The sequence below is a fragment of the Euprymna scolopes genome, chromosome 7 (genome assembly GCF_053919585.1).
Source record: "Euprymna scolopes isolate OS-2025 chromosome 7, ASM5391958v1, whole genome shotgun sequence".
Classification (NCBI taxonomy): domain Eukaryota; kingdom Metazoa; phylum Mollusca; class Cephalopoda; order Sepiida; family Sepiolidae; genus Euprymna; species Euprymna scolopes.
This window is the reverse complement of record NC_136488.1, coordinates 109,865,131-109,884,460: the sequence shown is the minus strand read 5'-3', so window position 1 is coordinate 109,884,460 and position 19,330 is coordinate 109,865,131. Positions and strand designations below refer to the sequence as shown.

Sequence of the window (19,330 nt, the reverse complement as noted above, 5' to 3'; positions counted from 1 at the left end):
CATCTTCTTGGCACATCTCCAAATTCATCCTCGAGCACTGGACACGTTCTCGCTTCTGGAATGGTGTGAGCAACCTGGGAATCCATCTGGCAGGCACCTTATGCATAGGCAAATGGTCATGAATGATAGTTTCCACAAACCCTATACTAATCTTGACATTTTGGGCTGTTTGGCGAATAGTAATGCGCCGATCTTCAAAAATGGCAGTCTCAACTTGACGGACAGATGCCTCATTAATGGCAGAAGGGGGAGGGGACCAGGTCTGGGAGGTGTTTCTACAGACTTCCGGCCATGTTTGAATTCACGATGCCAGCGTTTTACAAGGTCATATGATGGAGCATTATCACCATAAGTTTCTTTCATTTAATCAAAAGTCTCCTGTGGTGTGCGTCCTTTCAAATACAAAAATCGGATCACTGCTCGACATTCAACAGGCTCCATTTCACACCCGACTCAGTTCAAACACCTGTAAAACAGAAACGACAATTAGTTCAGAGCTGTAATTTGCCACATAACCCGTAGAGATATATATCATTGCACATGCAAAATTTCAGCTAGATCAGACAACTGGAAGTGGGTCAGGGGCATTACTTATTGCACGCCCCTCGTACATATCAGAATAACCTAGCAACCCACTGAGTTGTACCCAAGAATGGGTGAGGTGATTTGACACAGAGGCCAACAGGTCAAATGCGCTTACCAGAACAATCAAATGATGTTGAGATATGATGACATCATGTTCTTCAAGCGAGAGAGAAAAAAAGGGTTTCAAATTAGTCACACTCAGTAAGCAATGCAGAAGAGACACTTCCAACAGTGTAAAAATTATCTCAATTGAATGGTAACTCCAAACTGTTCAATGGGTCATTTATTTCTTTAAAGTTAGTAACCTAAGAAATAATTAAAATATAGTAATCTCTCCATAAGTAAATGTTCTCCAATAAAACCGTGAAGAACTCTGCAAAGTCTCCTTGTGTCATTTATGAATTTTGCCCAAGTTAGAAAGATGAGACAACAGACAACCCTAGACGATCACAGTAACCCATGAAACATGGCAATAATGCAGAGAATAAAAGAGCAGCACACAAACACCTTATGCATAAAACATTTTTATTCAGTTTCTTGATCACTTGTAGGTGAAAACGTGATCTCTCACTAATGAAAACCTAACAGTTATCCATGATGTCAAATTATATCATTGGATATACTTTCATTTGAGTAGAAAGTCAGGGTTTACTTCTGACATATTTGTACCTCTTACTCCTCCCTATTTTGTCTGTTAGTCCTCACAATCAATAAGCAACTTTTGCAAAAAAGGAAGAATTATTGACTGTATTAAGCCCTTTAGTCCAATAACCATAGACGTAGTATTATGTTACATGCAAGTAAATGCGGGGGTATTATCTTAAGAATTCTGTATAAGATGTATTTGGCAACTGTTGGATGCTGATCATCTAGTAATAATTGTTGAATGAATTTGAAGAAATGCATGCAAAGTTTAAGTGGTCAAAATGGAGCTAGAGTGCCAATATAAAGAGGATAAAAGTTATGATCAGTGGCACACATTTAAAGATTCTGACAAATTTCTTATCACTGCAAGGAATGAGGTAAGTTTTGTGAGCTTCTTCCCATCTTAAGCTGTTATTTAACTCTTACTCAGGATCGAGTTTACAAGAGCATAAATACCTGTAGTATTATGTTACATTAGGGCAGGTCGATTTTGGAACCCCAGTGAGGCAATGGTGATGATAGTTGGGGTTTGACATAGAAAAGACCTACACGAAATATTTTTCTCAAAATCGTTATCTTTGCATGAGGAAATGACTTTAAAAGTTCAAAAATTGAAGCGATTAAAAGTTTTTTGGCGAATTTTTAAGAACGTCCTGTCATCAAAACAATCCGTAATATTAAGAAAATGGAATCATTATTTAGAATATATTTCAAACTACATTTTTAAATAAAATGAGTGAGGATAATGAATTAATAAAATATATATTAAGTGTAAAGGCGAAATTATGTTTTTTTTAAATAATAACGACCAAAGTTTGCTTTTTCATTTCAGGAACTTTTTTTGGGTGGAAACATTTTGGATTTCACCGGCGCAAAACACGCTCGTTATTGATATTGAAAATTAACGTTTGTTTATTATTTAATTTGAAAACATTACGATTAAGGCTTAATTATTTCGAGAGGAAAAACGAAAAAGACTTGTTTAAAATATATATTATTATATTTCTAGTGTCTGCAGTGAATTTAAACGTATTTGTTTTATCTTTTTTAATTTGTTTTTCTATTAGATTGGTGCAAAAATAATGGCATTTTTGACGTTTAAACGAACGTAGAAAACATTATTTTTGCACCAACCTAATATTTCACATCAAATTCTATTTGAAATTTTTATTAAAATATGGTAATACTCCAGTTTTATATTAAAAAAAAAAAAAAAAAAAAAAAAAATAGTCCATATAATTTTATTCTACACATTCTTTACGAAACATAACCACGTAAATTTTCAAGTTTTCTACTAAATAAAAAATACTTTGCAGAAAATTAGTGTCAAATTTTAATATCTTATTTTTAGGGAGTAATTGTTTTTAAGCAGTGTTTTTCTTCTAAAATTATAGTTTTAAAATCACGAGTAAATAAGGAAACTCCTTTAAAGGGTTTTTGTTATTTGTGCATCTATGTTATTGTGCTAAAATAACTTTGTTATTTAGAAAGCCATTCTTAATATGGGAACGAGGTTGTATTGTAACTATTCTGTACTTTCACCTAAAAATTTGATAAACAAAAATTTCATAAAAATTAAATTTAACTTGAAAATACTATTAAAAATAGCATAGTAACATAGATGCACAAGCACTGGTTTTTCAAACTCTAAACACTAAACATTTGTTTAAAATGGCACAGCTACAGCAAGAATGACTCTTTATGGATAAATTCATGTTATCGAAGGAGGAGCTAAAATCTGCTAAAAATGTCTAAACTAAACACTACTATGCCTCTGATTTGGTTTGGTCCTCTCTCTTCAATACATCTAATTCAACTCTACAAGTCTTTCATTATTTCTTATAACTAGCACTTATTTTTTTACGTATGAAACTGGAATATAGCCTAATACAGTTTCCTTCAGTTATAATCCATTTATTTATTTTACTTTTCAGATTGAATGTCAGTAAAAGCATGACGTTCAGTTTTAACCCGTGGTTCACAAAATTTGCTGGTCCACCTTGTCATTTTGATGAAACAGCACCCCCAACTTCACGACAAGTCATCCAGTTTAGTTATTTCCTCGAAAACAGTTATCCCCACTTAAAAAATAGTGAGATTTTTAAGTTAATTGCCAAGGAAATAATTAGTATTCGGCAAGCAGTTAATCCACAATTGCCCTTGTTAAGGTAACATTATGTAGGACAGAAGGTCAATATATTTTGCTATAAGAGACACTGTTTTATATATCTTCTTGTAGTTGTAAACTTTCTGTCTTGAGATGTGATGACTTTGCAGTAAAGTGCAAGACAGAAAATTGTCAAACAAGGCACATAATATGCGCTTGACCTAACAAGGAGGTAACTTAATTCTATAGATTCACTTGCAATTATGTTCCTTTTTTTGTGGAAAATAAAATAATATATTGGTATTTATTATGTAATCTGGCTCTATTATTAAACATGCAAATTTTCTAATTTTCAGGTTCCACTAGAAGAACTGCTATTTACAGCAATTTTTAAATTAATTGATGGAACAACAAAAAGCCTAACATTTACTGGTCCTTTGGGGAAACTTTGTATCAATAATTATCAAGATTTGCCTCAAGTAGAATTCTAAAAAATCAGTGTATCATCATTATCTGACAGCAGAAGAAACAAATAATTTAAGTGTGAAGACCAGAGGCTACTTTTTGAGTATGCTGTTGGCATTTCTTGTGGAGAAGTTAACTTAGAAAATTGGGCCCTTGAATCAAGGAAGATGGCTAACATAAGCCAGAAGATTAATGTGTTTATGGACTAGAGTTGTCTATTCTCAAATACTATGATAAATTAAACATTTTGGTCAAATTTATCATCCAAGTGTATGTAGTTAGTTGGTTTGAGATCAAAACCGACAATATTTTTTTTGACTAACAACAGTATATTTTAATATGATTCAGAGAACAAAACAGTTAACTGAAATCCAAATTACTCTTTTAAACTGTTGAAAATATAGTGCTTTTGCACTACTTCCGGAAAATATATCGATGATAAACTCAGATGAATTGGATGTGAAAGAAAAGGGCATTCAAAGGATTTTGTCCATTAAGTAAATAAATATTGATCCATTAAATTTTATTAGTTTTCTTAATTTACCCAAACAATAGTTAGTTTTATTCATATTACATCGCAAAAATATAAAAAAATAAGTGTTTTTAAATAATTGTTTTTTTTTTTTTGTGTTGTTTTTTCCAGAAATAGTGAACAACTAAAAAGAGAAAGATTACTGCTATCAATTTTGCAGCCAAACACTAGTCAAATTTGATTGATTTTTCTCAAAAAGTTGTATATGGGCAGGAAGCAAGACATAGACACATTATTACAAAGTCATCGTGCCAGCAAATTAGACCTTCATTTTCCTCGAAAGGAAATTATAATAGAACTAAATTGTTCTGTATAAGTTTATATTATTGCCTCTAATAAAAAATTAAAATACATGGTTCTGCAACATGTATCAAATTGTTATATTGTTTAATACATCTCCACATATCTTTTTGAATTGTAAAATTTAAAAGACTTAGTTGCTAATTAGCTTTTTTTACAATCTTTGTTTAATCAATGCAATAAAAGTTGATATTTTGCTAGTTGTGATTCATAATTAAAATTATAATTCATGTATTTCAATTTCAATGTATTTCATATAAATATATCAATTTTAATTGAATATTTTATAAAAATAGTGAAATTTCAAAGTCAGTGTTGTAAAAAATGCTATGAAAATGAAGGATTTTTTAGTATTTTTCTACACGATTTTTAAAATTAAATGCTCAATTTTCTGTTCAAGATGGGAATTTAATTTTTGGTATCTGTTCTTATCACATCAAATCCCAACTATCATCACCAGTGCCATGTTGATTTTCTGAAAAAAGTTGCAAATCGACCTGCCCTAATGTTACATGCCAGTGAATATTGGACTTTCCCTAGTTCAGTCTTTCTGGGAATGCAGAGGAATGATATGACTATGTGGTGGACTTATGGAATGTATCTTAAAGACAAGTATGAATATAAAGATAAAAAGATGTACACGTCTAAGTTTAGATTAAGATAATATGCTGAAAAAGACTTGGAATCACTTTTTAGACTAATAGCACACAAGATGGCAAATTTTTCCAATAAACTTTAAATAGATGTAATTTGTAAAAAATGCAAAGGCCTTTTAGTGCATGTTGTTACGAAACTTCATTGTATGTCAGTTTTAATGGTGTCAAAGCAGGGCAAAGCAAACCAGGTAACTCAGTTGGGTTAAAGCAAGTATGATCACTTATGTCTGCCAATAAAGTCATAAGCATATGTAGCAGGATAAAATCTATAAATTTGAATTGCCGGCATCATACTTGGTTTAATGTTTGCTTTACATGATGACGTGTTGAATGGCTTTTAGAAAAGTTTTGATTTGTTTTTCGTTTGTTCAGACTTAAAGGAAAAACAAATCAAAAATGTTTTGAAAAAGATATGAATTCGAAAAATAAATGGCAAAGCTGAATTTTTGTGATATTGTTTAAGAATTTCAATTTTTTAATTAAGAGTTTCGTTTTTTAATTAAGAATCGATTTTTAATTAAGAATCTCGATTGTCTTTACCACTGGGGTATATTGTCTTCTGTTATCGAGTCATTTGTATCTACGAATGTAATTGTATGATCACTTTCACATTGTTCATTAAATAAAATCAATGAAGAGGAACAGTAAATTGATAGAACTGGGTACATGTTAGCGTAGCGTAGGATCTATTATCTAGCATACATACCGTGGTTTAGGTGTTCCCTCAAAATCCTCACACTTGTAAGGTAGTGTACCCTTAGAGGTTGGCATGTCATACTTTGCTGGGAAATTGGTTGATATCATAGGTGGAATGCGCACTGGAGAAGGAAATAGAAAAAGAAAAACAAGAAAAAGCAGTGTAATGTTTTTTCATGGTAATTCAAAGGCATAAAAGAGACATCATCAAATAATGGCCAATAATAGTATCTGTCATATAAATAAGCTGAAATTCTTTACGGAGATAAAATAAAAGAAACGTGAAAAAATAGGCTGTAAGCCCCGTTATCAAAAGATGAGCTGATTAGAAACTATCTGTACCTACCCGACATTGTCCAGGATTCAGTAAAGTCATTTTAGTTTTAATTTTTATTGTTAAACTAATAGAAAAAACATTTTAATTGAAAGGGAGACAACTTTTTATATGCTTCAATTAAAATTAAAAATGATTAACTGTAGTAGACACACAAAAAAGGTAAAGATAAATGCAATTTGTGTCTAGATGATAAATTCTGGATATTTCAAAAACAGAAACATTCAAAATAATCCCAGATACAAAAATAAATGTTCACTTTTGAATTAATCCCATCCTCATTCTGTATTTTCAATTTTTTTCCTTTCTATTATTAAATATCGATGACTACTAGAATATGTACTAATTTGTCTAGATGGAGCTTCATGATGTTATAAACATGTTCTAGACAGCGTAATTAAAAAATTATGGCATCATTCTGCCCATGAAATAAGCTGGGGATTCATAAGAAAGGCAGCAGTAATATACAAATTACTTGAAAATGATAGCAGACACACAATTGAGAGCAATGATTGCCAATCTGTGGGAGTAAGATCAATAAGACGTGTTTCTAAGATCGTCTCATAAAACATTAAAAGATAAACCATGTGTTTATAAAATAAAGCTTTCTCTTTTTCTGTTCCAGCCGTTTTTGGCCTCCAGCCATGGAATATCAAATTGTGACTGATTATATATAAGGAACTTCGTCTGTGTGTATGAGAGTTTGTTCCCAATGGACTCTGAAATGGCTGGAGCAATTTAAAACAAAAAAATTACATGAAGCTACTTGATGTGTCTGGGAGTGTTCTAACATGTTTTGTATTGGACCGCTTCCGATAAGTACCAAAAATCGATAATCGTAAATATCCTATTAGAGCAGTCTGATTTTGACCACTTTTATACAGCTTAACATCACGAATGCATTTTAGAAGTTTTATCACTACACAAGCAGAAAGGTTCAGCCTATAAAATCAACTGTAGATTCTTTTATCAAACAAGGTCCCATTTGAAATGAATGTTTCTGCTAACAGCATGATACTTGACTTTTGCATTTTAAACTTTAGCATTTCTAAACTTTATAGATAATTTTATAAAATCAACAGATTCTCTACAGTGCAATGCAGACTACAGTGTATTGTGGACCAAGTCACTGTGGTGAGGCATGTGAGGCTTCCTCCTGGTACAATGCAAGGGGTGTCCCTAACTAGAGTAGGCAATCAATCAATTTGATTAAAAAATGGGTGATTTTACTGATTTCAATGGAACATTTGTTGATCCACATTCAATCCCGAACACCATCGTGTTTCCCTGTTGTGGCCCTAGGAAAGGGTCATAAAGAAAATCTTGAACAACAGATTTAAGTAAAAAAGAATATATTGTACAAGATAGTACAAAGAAAGGTTGTCAGTATTTCCGACTTAAGTTAAACAGTATGTAGTATTGCGTTAGATTCCAATAGAAGTATTAATTCTTGGAATTTTTATAATAGTTAGAAAAGTCCATTATAAGTGATTGTGTAAGTCCCCGTAACATGCTCCCCCTTTCAAGCCTCTACTTCACAAGGTGTACTAGTACCTTTTCCTTTTGGGATTGACAGTTAAAAGGATCTGTGAATGTCATTTTAGAACTGCTTAGGATGGTTTGGTGCCAAAAGTACTGTATATCGTCTCAATGATTTCTTCTTCATGAGTTGCATAGTTTGGATCATCCAACAGATGCTTTCTTATCTGATTATGATGTACTTTTATGTGTTAATTTAAGAAATTGAATAATGTACACCATATTTCATATTCTTTTGTGTATTATGCTCAGCTTCAAGAAAGACATGTTTTTGTATGTTTTGCAGAAAACTTTTTTCCTGTATCATAGCGTTATTTTTTATTTTTTTTTTTTAGACACAACAGAGGTCCTTAATTTTTTAATTTTATTTTCTTTGGTAACAGTTTTTTAAATACAAGTCTTATCTTCTGTTGAAGCATAGTCTCCACAGGATAATGCTGATGGCATGTTAGGATTAGGTGTGCCATTTCTGTAAGTGTGCTGCATGCTTTTTTTTAAAGTGCTTGTTATTATCCCACAAGACGTTGCTATTGAGTACCTCCGCTCCGAATCATATCAAAATTTCTGTACTGTTTGAATTTGACAAGGATGCACATGCTGAGTTGGGTCTGAACACTCTCGGTGACAAACTTGCCATCGTGAAGCTAGTCCAATCCCTCTCATTTTCACCTACTAGCCCTATGGTTCTTTCAGTCAAGAACACCTTAGCAAAGGTTAACCACTATCCATTTCCACTTAGACGGCCAAACCACAATTCCATAAGTTTTGAGTGAACTGATGTATTTACAAGAACATCCCGAGACTTTCTAAGATCAACACTATTCCTCATATGTACAACTGCTGCAGTGAGTCTGCTCAGAGCAGTATCATCAACACTGTCCCAGTTTCTCAGTTGAACTTTTAGATACAATTATTATGAAGAGTTCCAATCCATATGTCCATCGACTTGCATTTCATTCCATCCAGCAACATGAATAGGAGTCCATTCAGGAATACAGAATATGCTTGCACATTGCCATTGTTGAATGCGTGTATAGTTGATCTCATTGCAACCATGACTTATTCCAGGACAATATCAAGGAATAATTCATCAATTGACTGTTCAACGAGTCCCTTCAAACTGATATCCTGGCCAAGACCACCCATCTATCCAGCCTCGATTCAGTCATCAACCACACCAAGGTATTCGAATCAGCAGTTCGTGATCAGGCCAAGCTTTATGACTCAAGTGAAAATCATGAAGAGCACAAAATTGAGCAGAAATGTACTTCCTGATCAGCTAATTTGGCCCATACTCCGACAGCCACAAGCTCTCGCTCATTCTCTCAATCTGATCAAACAGTCTTAATGATTGTGGTAGCTTGTAACATTCAACGCTGATTAAAGGTTGATGCTCTGCTCTGCATGGGGACAAGCCTATAGTAGCTGTGGGTGTCTGAATCATTTTTCTGCTGTTTGTCAAGCAGGTTCAAAGATCGCCAATGTCAATCTCGTTACCGACGTCTAATATGACAGTTTTCCATCAACCAACAACATCGAAAAGATTCCTGACACTGTTTCATCAGTTGATAGTCCATTGCATAATGGCACTGTGATGAACATTTTTTTTGGACAGCGGAGCATCCATATGTATTAATAACAGTAAATTTCTGGAACTTCTCAGCAAGGATGGATCTCTGTTGCGTCCATGCTGCAAGATGAGTGTCACTGTTGGTGGATCATTTCTCCCATGCCTTCGATTGATCCCTATATTCCTTCAATATTAATGAAAATTCAACTACACAGCCAGTATACATTTATGACAAAGTTGACAGATTGTATTTTAGTCAAACAGGTTGTTTTGATACAAAAATTTTACCATATACATTCCCAATGACAACCGAGAACTCAGAACCTGTTGCTGCTATCAGTCTACCCAGAAAAGATCCTCCTTCAAAGCCTTGTAAAATGCCATTTAATCCCGTTTCCGAAAACATGCCAAAATTGGCATCATACATCAAAAATGCACTTTCCACAACTCTGGGATATTTCCAAAAATGAATACTGAGCCAGTCAAAATACCTTTCACATTAGCTGCAACATCATATGTGCGACAAATTCCAATCCCAGTGTCACACCATTTGGAAGGCTGCAGCAAAGCAGAGCTTTGATAGGAATGTATCGAGAGGTATTATCACACCTGTTCCCATTGGCACATCGATCACATGGTATGCTCCTATGGTTGTTACAACCTAAAAGAATGGTAACCCATACAGAACTATTGACCTGCAACATTTGAATTTGTTTAATATCAAAGAAACTCACCGTGTTCAATCATCATTTCAACTCTCTGCTTAAATCCCCATCAAACACATTCAAATCTGTCATCGATGCCACTGATAGTTACTATGGCATCCCACTGCATGAAGACTTTCATTACCACTTTTATAACAAAATGGAGCCGTGTTGGTATCTGTGACTGCCACAGGGATCCAAGGCATCCAGTGATGCATACACACATTAATATAACAAAGTGATTGAACAGAAGGTGAAAGTCATAGACGACATGCTGTTGTATGATGATTCTATTACAGACCATTTCTACGGTGTATGGGACTTTTCACCATTCTCGCCAACAATAGTATTGTGGCTAATATTGACAAATTTTAGTTTTGTGAGGAGACTGTCAAGTTTGGGGGCTTTGTGATCACCCCAATAGGCATACAGCCACCCCTAAAGATATCAGCCATTGAAAACTTTCTAACACCGGCCAACATAACTGATGCGCAATCATGGTTTGACTTAGTAAACTAGATCTCTTGGGCCTATGACATAAGCTCTATCATGAAACCATTCAGGGGCTTAATAAAACCAAAAATGTTTTTCTAAGATAATAACTAGGGCTGTGACAAGCATATTCTTTTACAAAAGAATATTCTTAGCATATATTTCGTTAGAGAATATTCTTTTAACAAAAAGCATATTCTTTTTTTTTTAAAGAATATTCCTTTAACAAAAAGCCTATTCTCTTAAAAAAAAGAATATGCAAAATATTTATGGAATAAGTTGTGCCGAAAATATGTTGAAATAAATATTTGCATACGAATTTTACGAAGTTTTCTTTTTTATATAAATTAAATTAAACATGGTAAAACCTTCGTAGTTGTGAATTTACAATAACCTTTGGTTCCTAATGAGAGCCATTCTATTAGAGGATTATATTAGGGACGAAATATCCGCGTATCCTTTTTGCCCTAGGTCTCCAGGGCCGATATATCGGCCCCGTAGTGTCCAAAGGATTGTAACTACAATTTGTATCGAAAAAATAGCCAGGTTTAAATATGGTCCAGTAATCTCCTACGATTGGAACGAATTTTTTTTCCATTATAAGGCTATTTTAGCGGACAACCAAAGAAGCTTTAATTTTGATAATTTAAAAACTAATTTAATTATAAAATGCAATAAATAAAATATTTAAGTTCCATAGAGTGTTCAATTGTTCACAGTATATAAACAGTATATACATTAATGAGTAGGGTAATGTCAAGAATATTCTTTAATAAAAAACAATTCTTTACATATATTGGGTTAGAGAATATTCTTTTGATAAAAAGCATATTCCTTAAAAAAAAAAAAAAAAAAGAATATGCTTTTTAAAAAATATGCAAAATATTTATGGAATAAGTTTTGTTTTGCCAAAAATATGCTGAAAGAAAATATTTGGATAAGAGTTTTTAATTTATTCATTTTTTTTAGATGAATTAAACGTGGTATAACCCTAACAGATGTGAATTTACATAAAAAAGGGTCTAAAATTTGGTCTGTTGAAAAAGAGTGATATTATAGGCATATATATATAAATATGTACAGACATCTCGTCCTTGTAGATACTCAAAGCGTGTTAGTACCCAGGACGAATTTACAAGATCTAAAAAAACTAAACAAAAAATGCCGAAAATAATTAACACTCCTGCTGAACGGATGGCAAGATATGCCGATGAATTTGAAGATTACCAGTTAACTGGCAATTGCTTAACCTGCAAATACTGCAATATCCAGGTAGGAACAAACTTTAATACATAAAATTTGCAATATAGTTGACTAATAGATTGGCGTTGTTATAGTAGTTTTGTTTTTGAAATTCTATAACGGTAAATCCAGCTGTATTAAACTTTGATTGAATGTTGAAATTTACAATTTATTTTATCTACTTTTTACGTTAATTAATAAATGTTAATCGGCTTCAAATAACTTTTTCCACCCTTCCTTTAAATGTATATATTACCATTAAATAATTGATTTTTATTTTTACAGATCAAAAGTTGTAAAAAATCTCTAATAAAGCAGCATTTAAAAACCAACGCACATTGGCAAAAAAGACCTACACGGCAACGTTAAGCGAAGTTCCTACTGCAGCAACTGATTTAGGAGCCAGTACGAATAATTTGTTCAACACTGACTCATGCAAAGCGTTGATTGCAGCGGATATTCCGTTTCATAAACTGAGCAATAATGTGTTCAAAGACTTTCTTTATAGGTACACACATAGAAATATTCCAAATCAGACTACACTAAGAAAATATTACGTTAGTGAAGTGTACGAAACAAAAGTGAAGTCACTCAGAGAAAAAGCTGCTGGAATGAAACTGTGGGTCTTGATTGATGAAACCACTGATGTAGAGCAGCGTTTTATTGCTTGCTTTGTGTTTGACATTCTTGGGGTAGAAGAGGAACGCAGCAAGTGCTATTTGGGAAATATTGCATGTCTGCCAAAAGTTAATCATTCTACAATTGCTGCTTTTTTTTAACGATTCGTTGCAGTTTTTGTGGCCGCAGCAAGTCCTTTATAATAATGTGCTCCTTGTAACCACTGATGCAGCTGCATATATGTCCAAAGCTATGAATGCTCTTCAGGTTTTATACCCGAAAATGGTGCACGTTACTTGTTTGGCCCATGGCTTGCACAGGGTTGCGGAATTAGTCAGGCAGGCGCACCCAAAAGTAAATAAACTGATTTCAACTGAATAAAGTATATTTTTAAAAACACCCAATCGGATCGAAAAGTTCAGGGAATTAGCCCCAGGAGTGCCCCTTCTACCGAGTCCCATTGTAACAAGATGGGGTACATGGTTAGATGCAGTGCATTATTACGCCAAACATTTGCCCGAAATTACTCCTGTCATAATGTCTCTAGATTCAACAGAGGCCCAAAGTATATTGGAGTCCAAAAAACTGTTGGATGAGGAATCACTGCCATTTGATCTCGGCTTTATCGCCAACAGTTTTTCCATTTTAACAAAAAATATTGCAAAGTTGGAGACTAAAGGGCTGAGTCTTTCAAAATCTATTGAATTAATTAGAGAGGTCGAAATGACACTTGAGGAGATGGATGACTCCCAATTTCGTAAAAAGCTGAAGAATGTCATTTCAAAGAACAAAGGCTTTGCTACTTTAAAACGTCTCGATGCACTTATTAGTGGGAAGGCTTTTGAAAATGAAGTAAATTTGGATGACATAGATCATTTAAAAGTTTTAAGTGCCGAAGAAATGGCCAGCTTGAAATATGCCCCAGTAGTCTCATGCGACGTGGAACGAGTTTTTTCCCAGTATAAGACCGTTTTAGCAGACAACCGCAGAAGTTCCAATTTTGAGAACTTAAAAACGCATTTAATTGTAAAATGCAATGAATAAAATATTTGTCTAAGCTTGATAGTGTTTAATTGTTAGAAGTATTTATAGCATAAAAATAAACGTTTTTTCTATATAGTTTCTTGCGTTTTCGGCATTAACTGAAGCTTTTACAAAATCATCAATAGAATTTATAAAAAAACAAATAATTAACCCTTTCGACCCTAACATTGCAAAATTACCAACTACTCAACTATACCCGTTCTATTAAAATACTATAGTAAGGCGGAAATATCTGTAGGTCTTCTTTTACCTTAAATCCCCATGGCCGATATATCGGCCCATTGGAATCGAAAGGGTTAATATTGTTGCAAACGTAAATCTAAGGTACCTAGCATAAATATATTCGCTTGAAGTACAGTGAAAATATGCGATTTATAAAAATAAATATACGGTAGCCAAAGAGAATATTCCGTCTCAAAGCAGCATATTCTTTTTAAAAAGAATATTCCTATGCAAAAAAAGATATTCTTTTTAAAAAAGAATATTCCTGTGTAAAAAAAGCATATTCTCAAGCATATTCTTAAAGAATATTCCCGGCATATAAAAAGAATATAGAGCATATTTGAAAGAGAATATTGTCACAGCCCTAATAATAACCATGATCAACTTTTTCATCAATCCAAGAAAGTGATTGTTAATTGCATAAAATCAGTAACCTTGATGCCAACAAAAACGTGTGCTTACAAACTGATTGGAGCCGGACTGACATTGAATACCTCCTTTTGCATCAGCACTGCCTACTCAACAATAATAAGCCCCCAATGTGCTGCAAAGATGGTCGGAAGATTATTTTGGCACGATCAATGTTCACCAATAGTGCAACAGAGATATTCTCCTACTGAAGATGAGGCATTGATAGTCTCCTGGAGCCTCCAACACTCATTTATTCATACAGGGTTGCCGAAAATTGATCGTTGTAATGGATCATAAACAGTTGGTGCATTCAACAATCATGAACTTGATTCGATAGACAATCCACACTTATTCTGCTTGATAGGGAGCACTCGGTTGGTTGTTTAAGATCATTCACAGCTCTGGAAAATAGCACGCTACCCCACAATATCAGTTCTCTACACTCCATGAAACTATTCCTGGCAACAAGATCTGGATAATTGTCTCTTTTGCAGTATGCGGTCTGGATAAACTTTCCAATGACACCATTTCATTGGACACTGTATGCGTTTGGATTGAAAGACATTGTATCAAAATTTTAATCAATAGATACACAAAGGTTTCTCAACATCCTAAAGAGAACACAAAGAAATATGCCCATATTGGAAAATGTGTGATAACCTCAGTTCTACAGATGGCATTGTTTTTCTTGACAACTGCATAGTAATCCCCAATAAAATACACAAAGTTATTTTGGAACACTTGCACATTAGCAATCAAAGCACTTCCTCAATGAAACTATGTGCACCCCAATCAGTTTATTGGTCAGGACCCCCACCATTCCATAATCTAGCTGCATGGACTGCCTCGAACATACAACCCCAACCTTCTGAACCATTGGTTGTTGATGATCCTGTTGAGTATCCATTTCAAGATTTGTATGGACTACTTTGAAATCAAAGGTAACCACTACTTAGAGACTTGATAGATTCAGTGAGTTACCCATAATCCATCATATGGAACATTCAACTACAAGTCAAATTTTAGTTGATGTGACCAGAGAAATACATACATATGGCACTCTCCAAGACATGACAGAGGGCCCTAATTTATTTCTGAGAAATTTCAGTCCTTTATGTCAACTTGGGACATAAAACACAGACTGTCCTTTGCGGATTACCTTCAATCAAATGGACAAGCTGAAGTTGCAGTCAAGTTGATGAAACATATCCTTCATGACAACACCAGCCCAAATAGCACTTTTAACTCCAAGCTGTCCTTGCTCTCTTGCAATTTCAAAACACTCCAATACACGGTACTGGTCTGAGCCCAGCACAAATCTTACTCCACAAACAGCTGAGGGATGGAACTCCAACCAACCCAATTTATTATCAACTGCATCCTGAGCAGGTTCTAACTGGTCAAAAGATAGGGGAGATGCAGACACTTATATTTATGTTTCAAGCATTGTTGTGTGATCTTCTAATTGATTGATTCCTTGATTGGCTTCCTCCTTTTGTCTTCTACATGGCTGACATTTTTGTACATTTTTCCCAAACCGCCTGAGAAAACTTCCTTTTAATTCTGACTTCAGATTTTCCTTCTGTTGTTAGAGTTTCCATAATATGTATTTAAAGGCAAATCTCAATTCAACTGTTGCATTCAATCTGTTTAAAAGATTTTCTGTGTTTTTGAACACAAGCACTTAATTTCTTTGTTGTACCATTAAATGTAACAGTGATTAATTTACCCTCAAAATTAATTTTTTACCCAGTCACCATCCTGGCTGTTTTGCATGTTAGCTTTATTTAATCTTTTCTATGCAAATTTATTATCCCAAATCAAACTGACATTTCATGTTTTTACCAGCACATATTTATTTATGTTTTTTTTTGTTTGTTTTAGTGTATCAAATCCTACTTTAATTTTTGTCCTTTGTTTTACAATGGGAGTTTTTATTAACCATTCTGTTACAAGTCGGGCAGGTTTTTGTGTGGTATAGGCAGTCTTTACCCAAACACAGGACTCTATACTAATAACAGACATGGTGGTAGCTTATTTTGATTTTGTGCGTTGGAGGAATAATGTTCTCATTTTTGTTTTTTTAAATTTTCTTTGGATAATAGGAGTTAAACTTTTTATGTATCTTTCTTAAGTATGTGCCACTGGATTTTTCAATGATCTTTTTAATGCTAATCACTCGTTGGCAGTTTCTGCCAACTTTTGAAGAGCCAGGTTTAGTTTGCTTTTTAATTTAGTAAAAACTTTGCATCGTATTTCAGAGTCTTTTGCAAATACAAATCCTTGTACGAATATCAAGCATTTGAAATCGTCAACACTCAGTTCAGCTACTCAAAAATCATTGCAATGTTTGTTGACTATTGGTGCAGATGTTAAGTGGCCCTAATCATCTTTCTTGGTTAAATTGAGACATTTTTCCCTTTCAGGCTGAACAGTTCTGTTAAAAATTTTACAATTTCAGAAAAGTTTTTGAAGCAATGAAATAGATATTTTTTAAAGTTCGCTCAATCGGCACAATGTTACCCAAATCCTCATACCTTTTAAAATACAAGGCATTCTATCTGATATTTGACCAATTCAACTATTCATTTTTTTTTTGCTGCTGTTACTTTTTTGCAGCAAATCCATTCAATATTTCAACAATTGTGCCAAAATTTGTTTTATATCTTCCATTATTCCTTATTTTCTTTTAAGAGGAAAGAAAAAATTAATATGGCTTTGAACATGCGAAAAAATGATCTATGATTTTCCACATAGCCTCTTTTTCCTAAACGATCAACACAAAGTAAATCTTGAGGAAAATAAAAAAATTACACCCCCCCTCTTTTTCTCTCAATTAAAGTTCACCTTTTTCTTTGGAAAAAAAAAAAAAGTTACAATCAAGTTTTTTTTTGTCACAAAATTTAATTTTCTCTGAGAGAAACACCCAAGAGAAAGAAAAAAAATGAAAACCAAGAAGTCACATTTAAGTTTGATAGAAAAAAAAAAAAAAAAAAAAAATCAACTTACAGATTTTTTTTATTGATAACTATTGATATTTATAGCATTACAAGTTGATTTTTTCTATTTAGATAATTGTTATTTTATCAACTTGCATGGAAAGAGATATGTAAAAGATGCTTAAAACCGTTTGAATTATGCAAATACCATTAGTTCAATTTTAAGTGCCAAAATTTATGCATTTCAAGAAATTCGGTAATTTCACCAACATTTATTTTTCAAGCTATTCTCATGAAACTTGGCACTCTTATGTAAAATTGTGTGCTCTTTTTGATTATACAGTCAAATTTGATGTATCTCTTTACCATAAGTCATGAATTATAAATTCAGATTTACAAATTTCAATTCTTTTTTAACTGGCGCAGGATATCATACAGTGGGTGTCTATTCATGAACAAAACTAAGTATTATAGTGATATTTAAATATAGCTTTATTGAGAACAGGCATCCTGCCTCCTCACCAAAGGAGAGCTTAATCTTGGGTGTAGCCACTGAATGCCTAAAGAGAATTCATGGCCGGTATTTACTACTCCCCTTAAAGAAAAGAAAAAAAATTGAGTAGATATGAATTAATGTCAGAAATAAATCAAAGAAAATTTTTCATATAGATTTTGGATTTCTGTAAAAGATGGAAATTCCCATAATCGAGCAGAATTTATGCATTTTGGGACCAGTCCAATTTTGAATTTTGTAAATCCTCTCAATCTGGCCCAAAATATACCCCTATTTTCTGAGATGCAACCATAAATCGTACTCTACATGAATCCTTGAAGTAGCTTTCACAGTACCAGGAATTCTGAAAAACAACAACTATATATTCACCAGTTGATGGTAATTTTTTGCCATTTCTATTCTGTTGTTTTACTGAAAATTCAACTATGTAAACAAAGAAATAAAACGGTAATTTTTTACCTTGACATTTAAAATGATTACTTTTATATGTTTTAGGGTATGCTTAAAACGAATATCGCATATAAATTTTTTGCACATAAGTAGTTTTCCGAATATTAAGTAATGTCACTTCTTATGTTATTGCTGGTGGCCATCTTGGTACGCGCGAGCGCACAAACCTAACCCCAAGAAACTATGCGCAAATACATGTACCAAGATGGCCACCAGCAATAATGCAAGAAATGACATTGCTTAATATCCGGAAAATTTAAATGCGATATTCGTTTTCAGTATACCCGAAAACCTTAAAAGGTAGTCATTTTAAAGAAAAATATTAAGGTGGAAACAAGGTAAAAATTTACAAAATGCAAATTCTTTATCGAACCGCCTTATTATTATTATTATTTAGATATCTTCAGTTAAAAAAAAAAAACGGGGTTGCTTTACAGATTCGAAAAAATGGTCTTGACAACGAGTTAAAAATAAATTCAAGTTTCAAAATATATTTTATTTAATTGTTAGGTGAAAATACAGAATAGTTAACAAAACACCATTCCTTCTCCATGTTAAGAATGGGTTTCTAAATAATGTTATTATTTCAGCATGGTAGCATAAGTGCGCAAGTACCTTTTATTTGTTATATATTTGTTTTTTGTTTTTTTAGTTTTTTGCTTGTTTTTTTTTACCAATAAAAAACAACTGCATGTACTTAGTAAATTTTATTGTTTTTTAACGCTTTTAGTACATGTTAAAAGCAACAAAATATTATTTGGAAATCAAATTTGAAAACTTGAAAACAATTTTTTAAAATTGATAAACTTAGAATAAAAATGAAACCTTTTCTGCTTTCGTTTTGAAAGTAGAAAAAACAGTTTCCTATTTTTAAGTGAATACAAACTCGTTAATACACTGGCAGCGATGGTTTGAAGCATATCATTAAGCAGATTTGAATTTCTATAAAAAGATAACATTTTAAAGAAATTTCCACACAATTAATAATTACCAAATATTTACATATTATACATGAAAATAATTCTGAAACTATTATCAATATGAAAATGGATGATAATATACCAATTTATCTTATCAATTTTGAAATATTCTTTGTCAACTTTACTCGGTCGTAACTTTGATTTTTATTTTTATGACCATAGGAAGCAAAAGTATAGTAGAGATGGACTTCTATGCTTAGATAGCCTGTAAAATTTCAGCCATATCCAATCAAATTTAACCCCGCGCATATGTATCCAAACGTAACGTATGAAATGTAAACATTG

General features: G+C 33.0%; 1 protein-coding gene across 5 annotated transcripts in view; it reads right to left on the bottom strand.

The window, feature by feature from the left end:
• Positions 1-19,330, bottom strand: part of LOC145279884 (neurofascin-like) — an 825,765-nt gene that overhangs the window by 351,438 nt on the left and 454,997 nt on the right. For all 5 annotated transcript variants that reach the window (XM_080131346.1, XM_080131349.1, XM_080131345.1 and 2 more), the window contains one exon: positions 5,997-6,108. In XM_080131346.1, the coding sequence (XP_079987472.1) occupies positions 5,997-6,108 (112 nt within the window). The remainder of the gene's footprint in view (positions 1-5,996; positions 6,109-19,330) is intronic.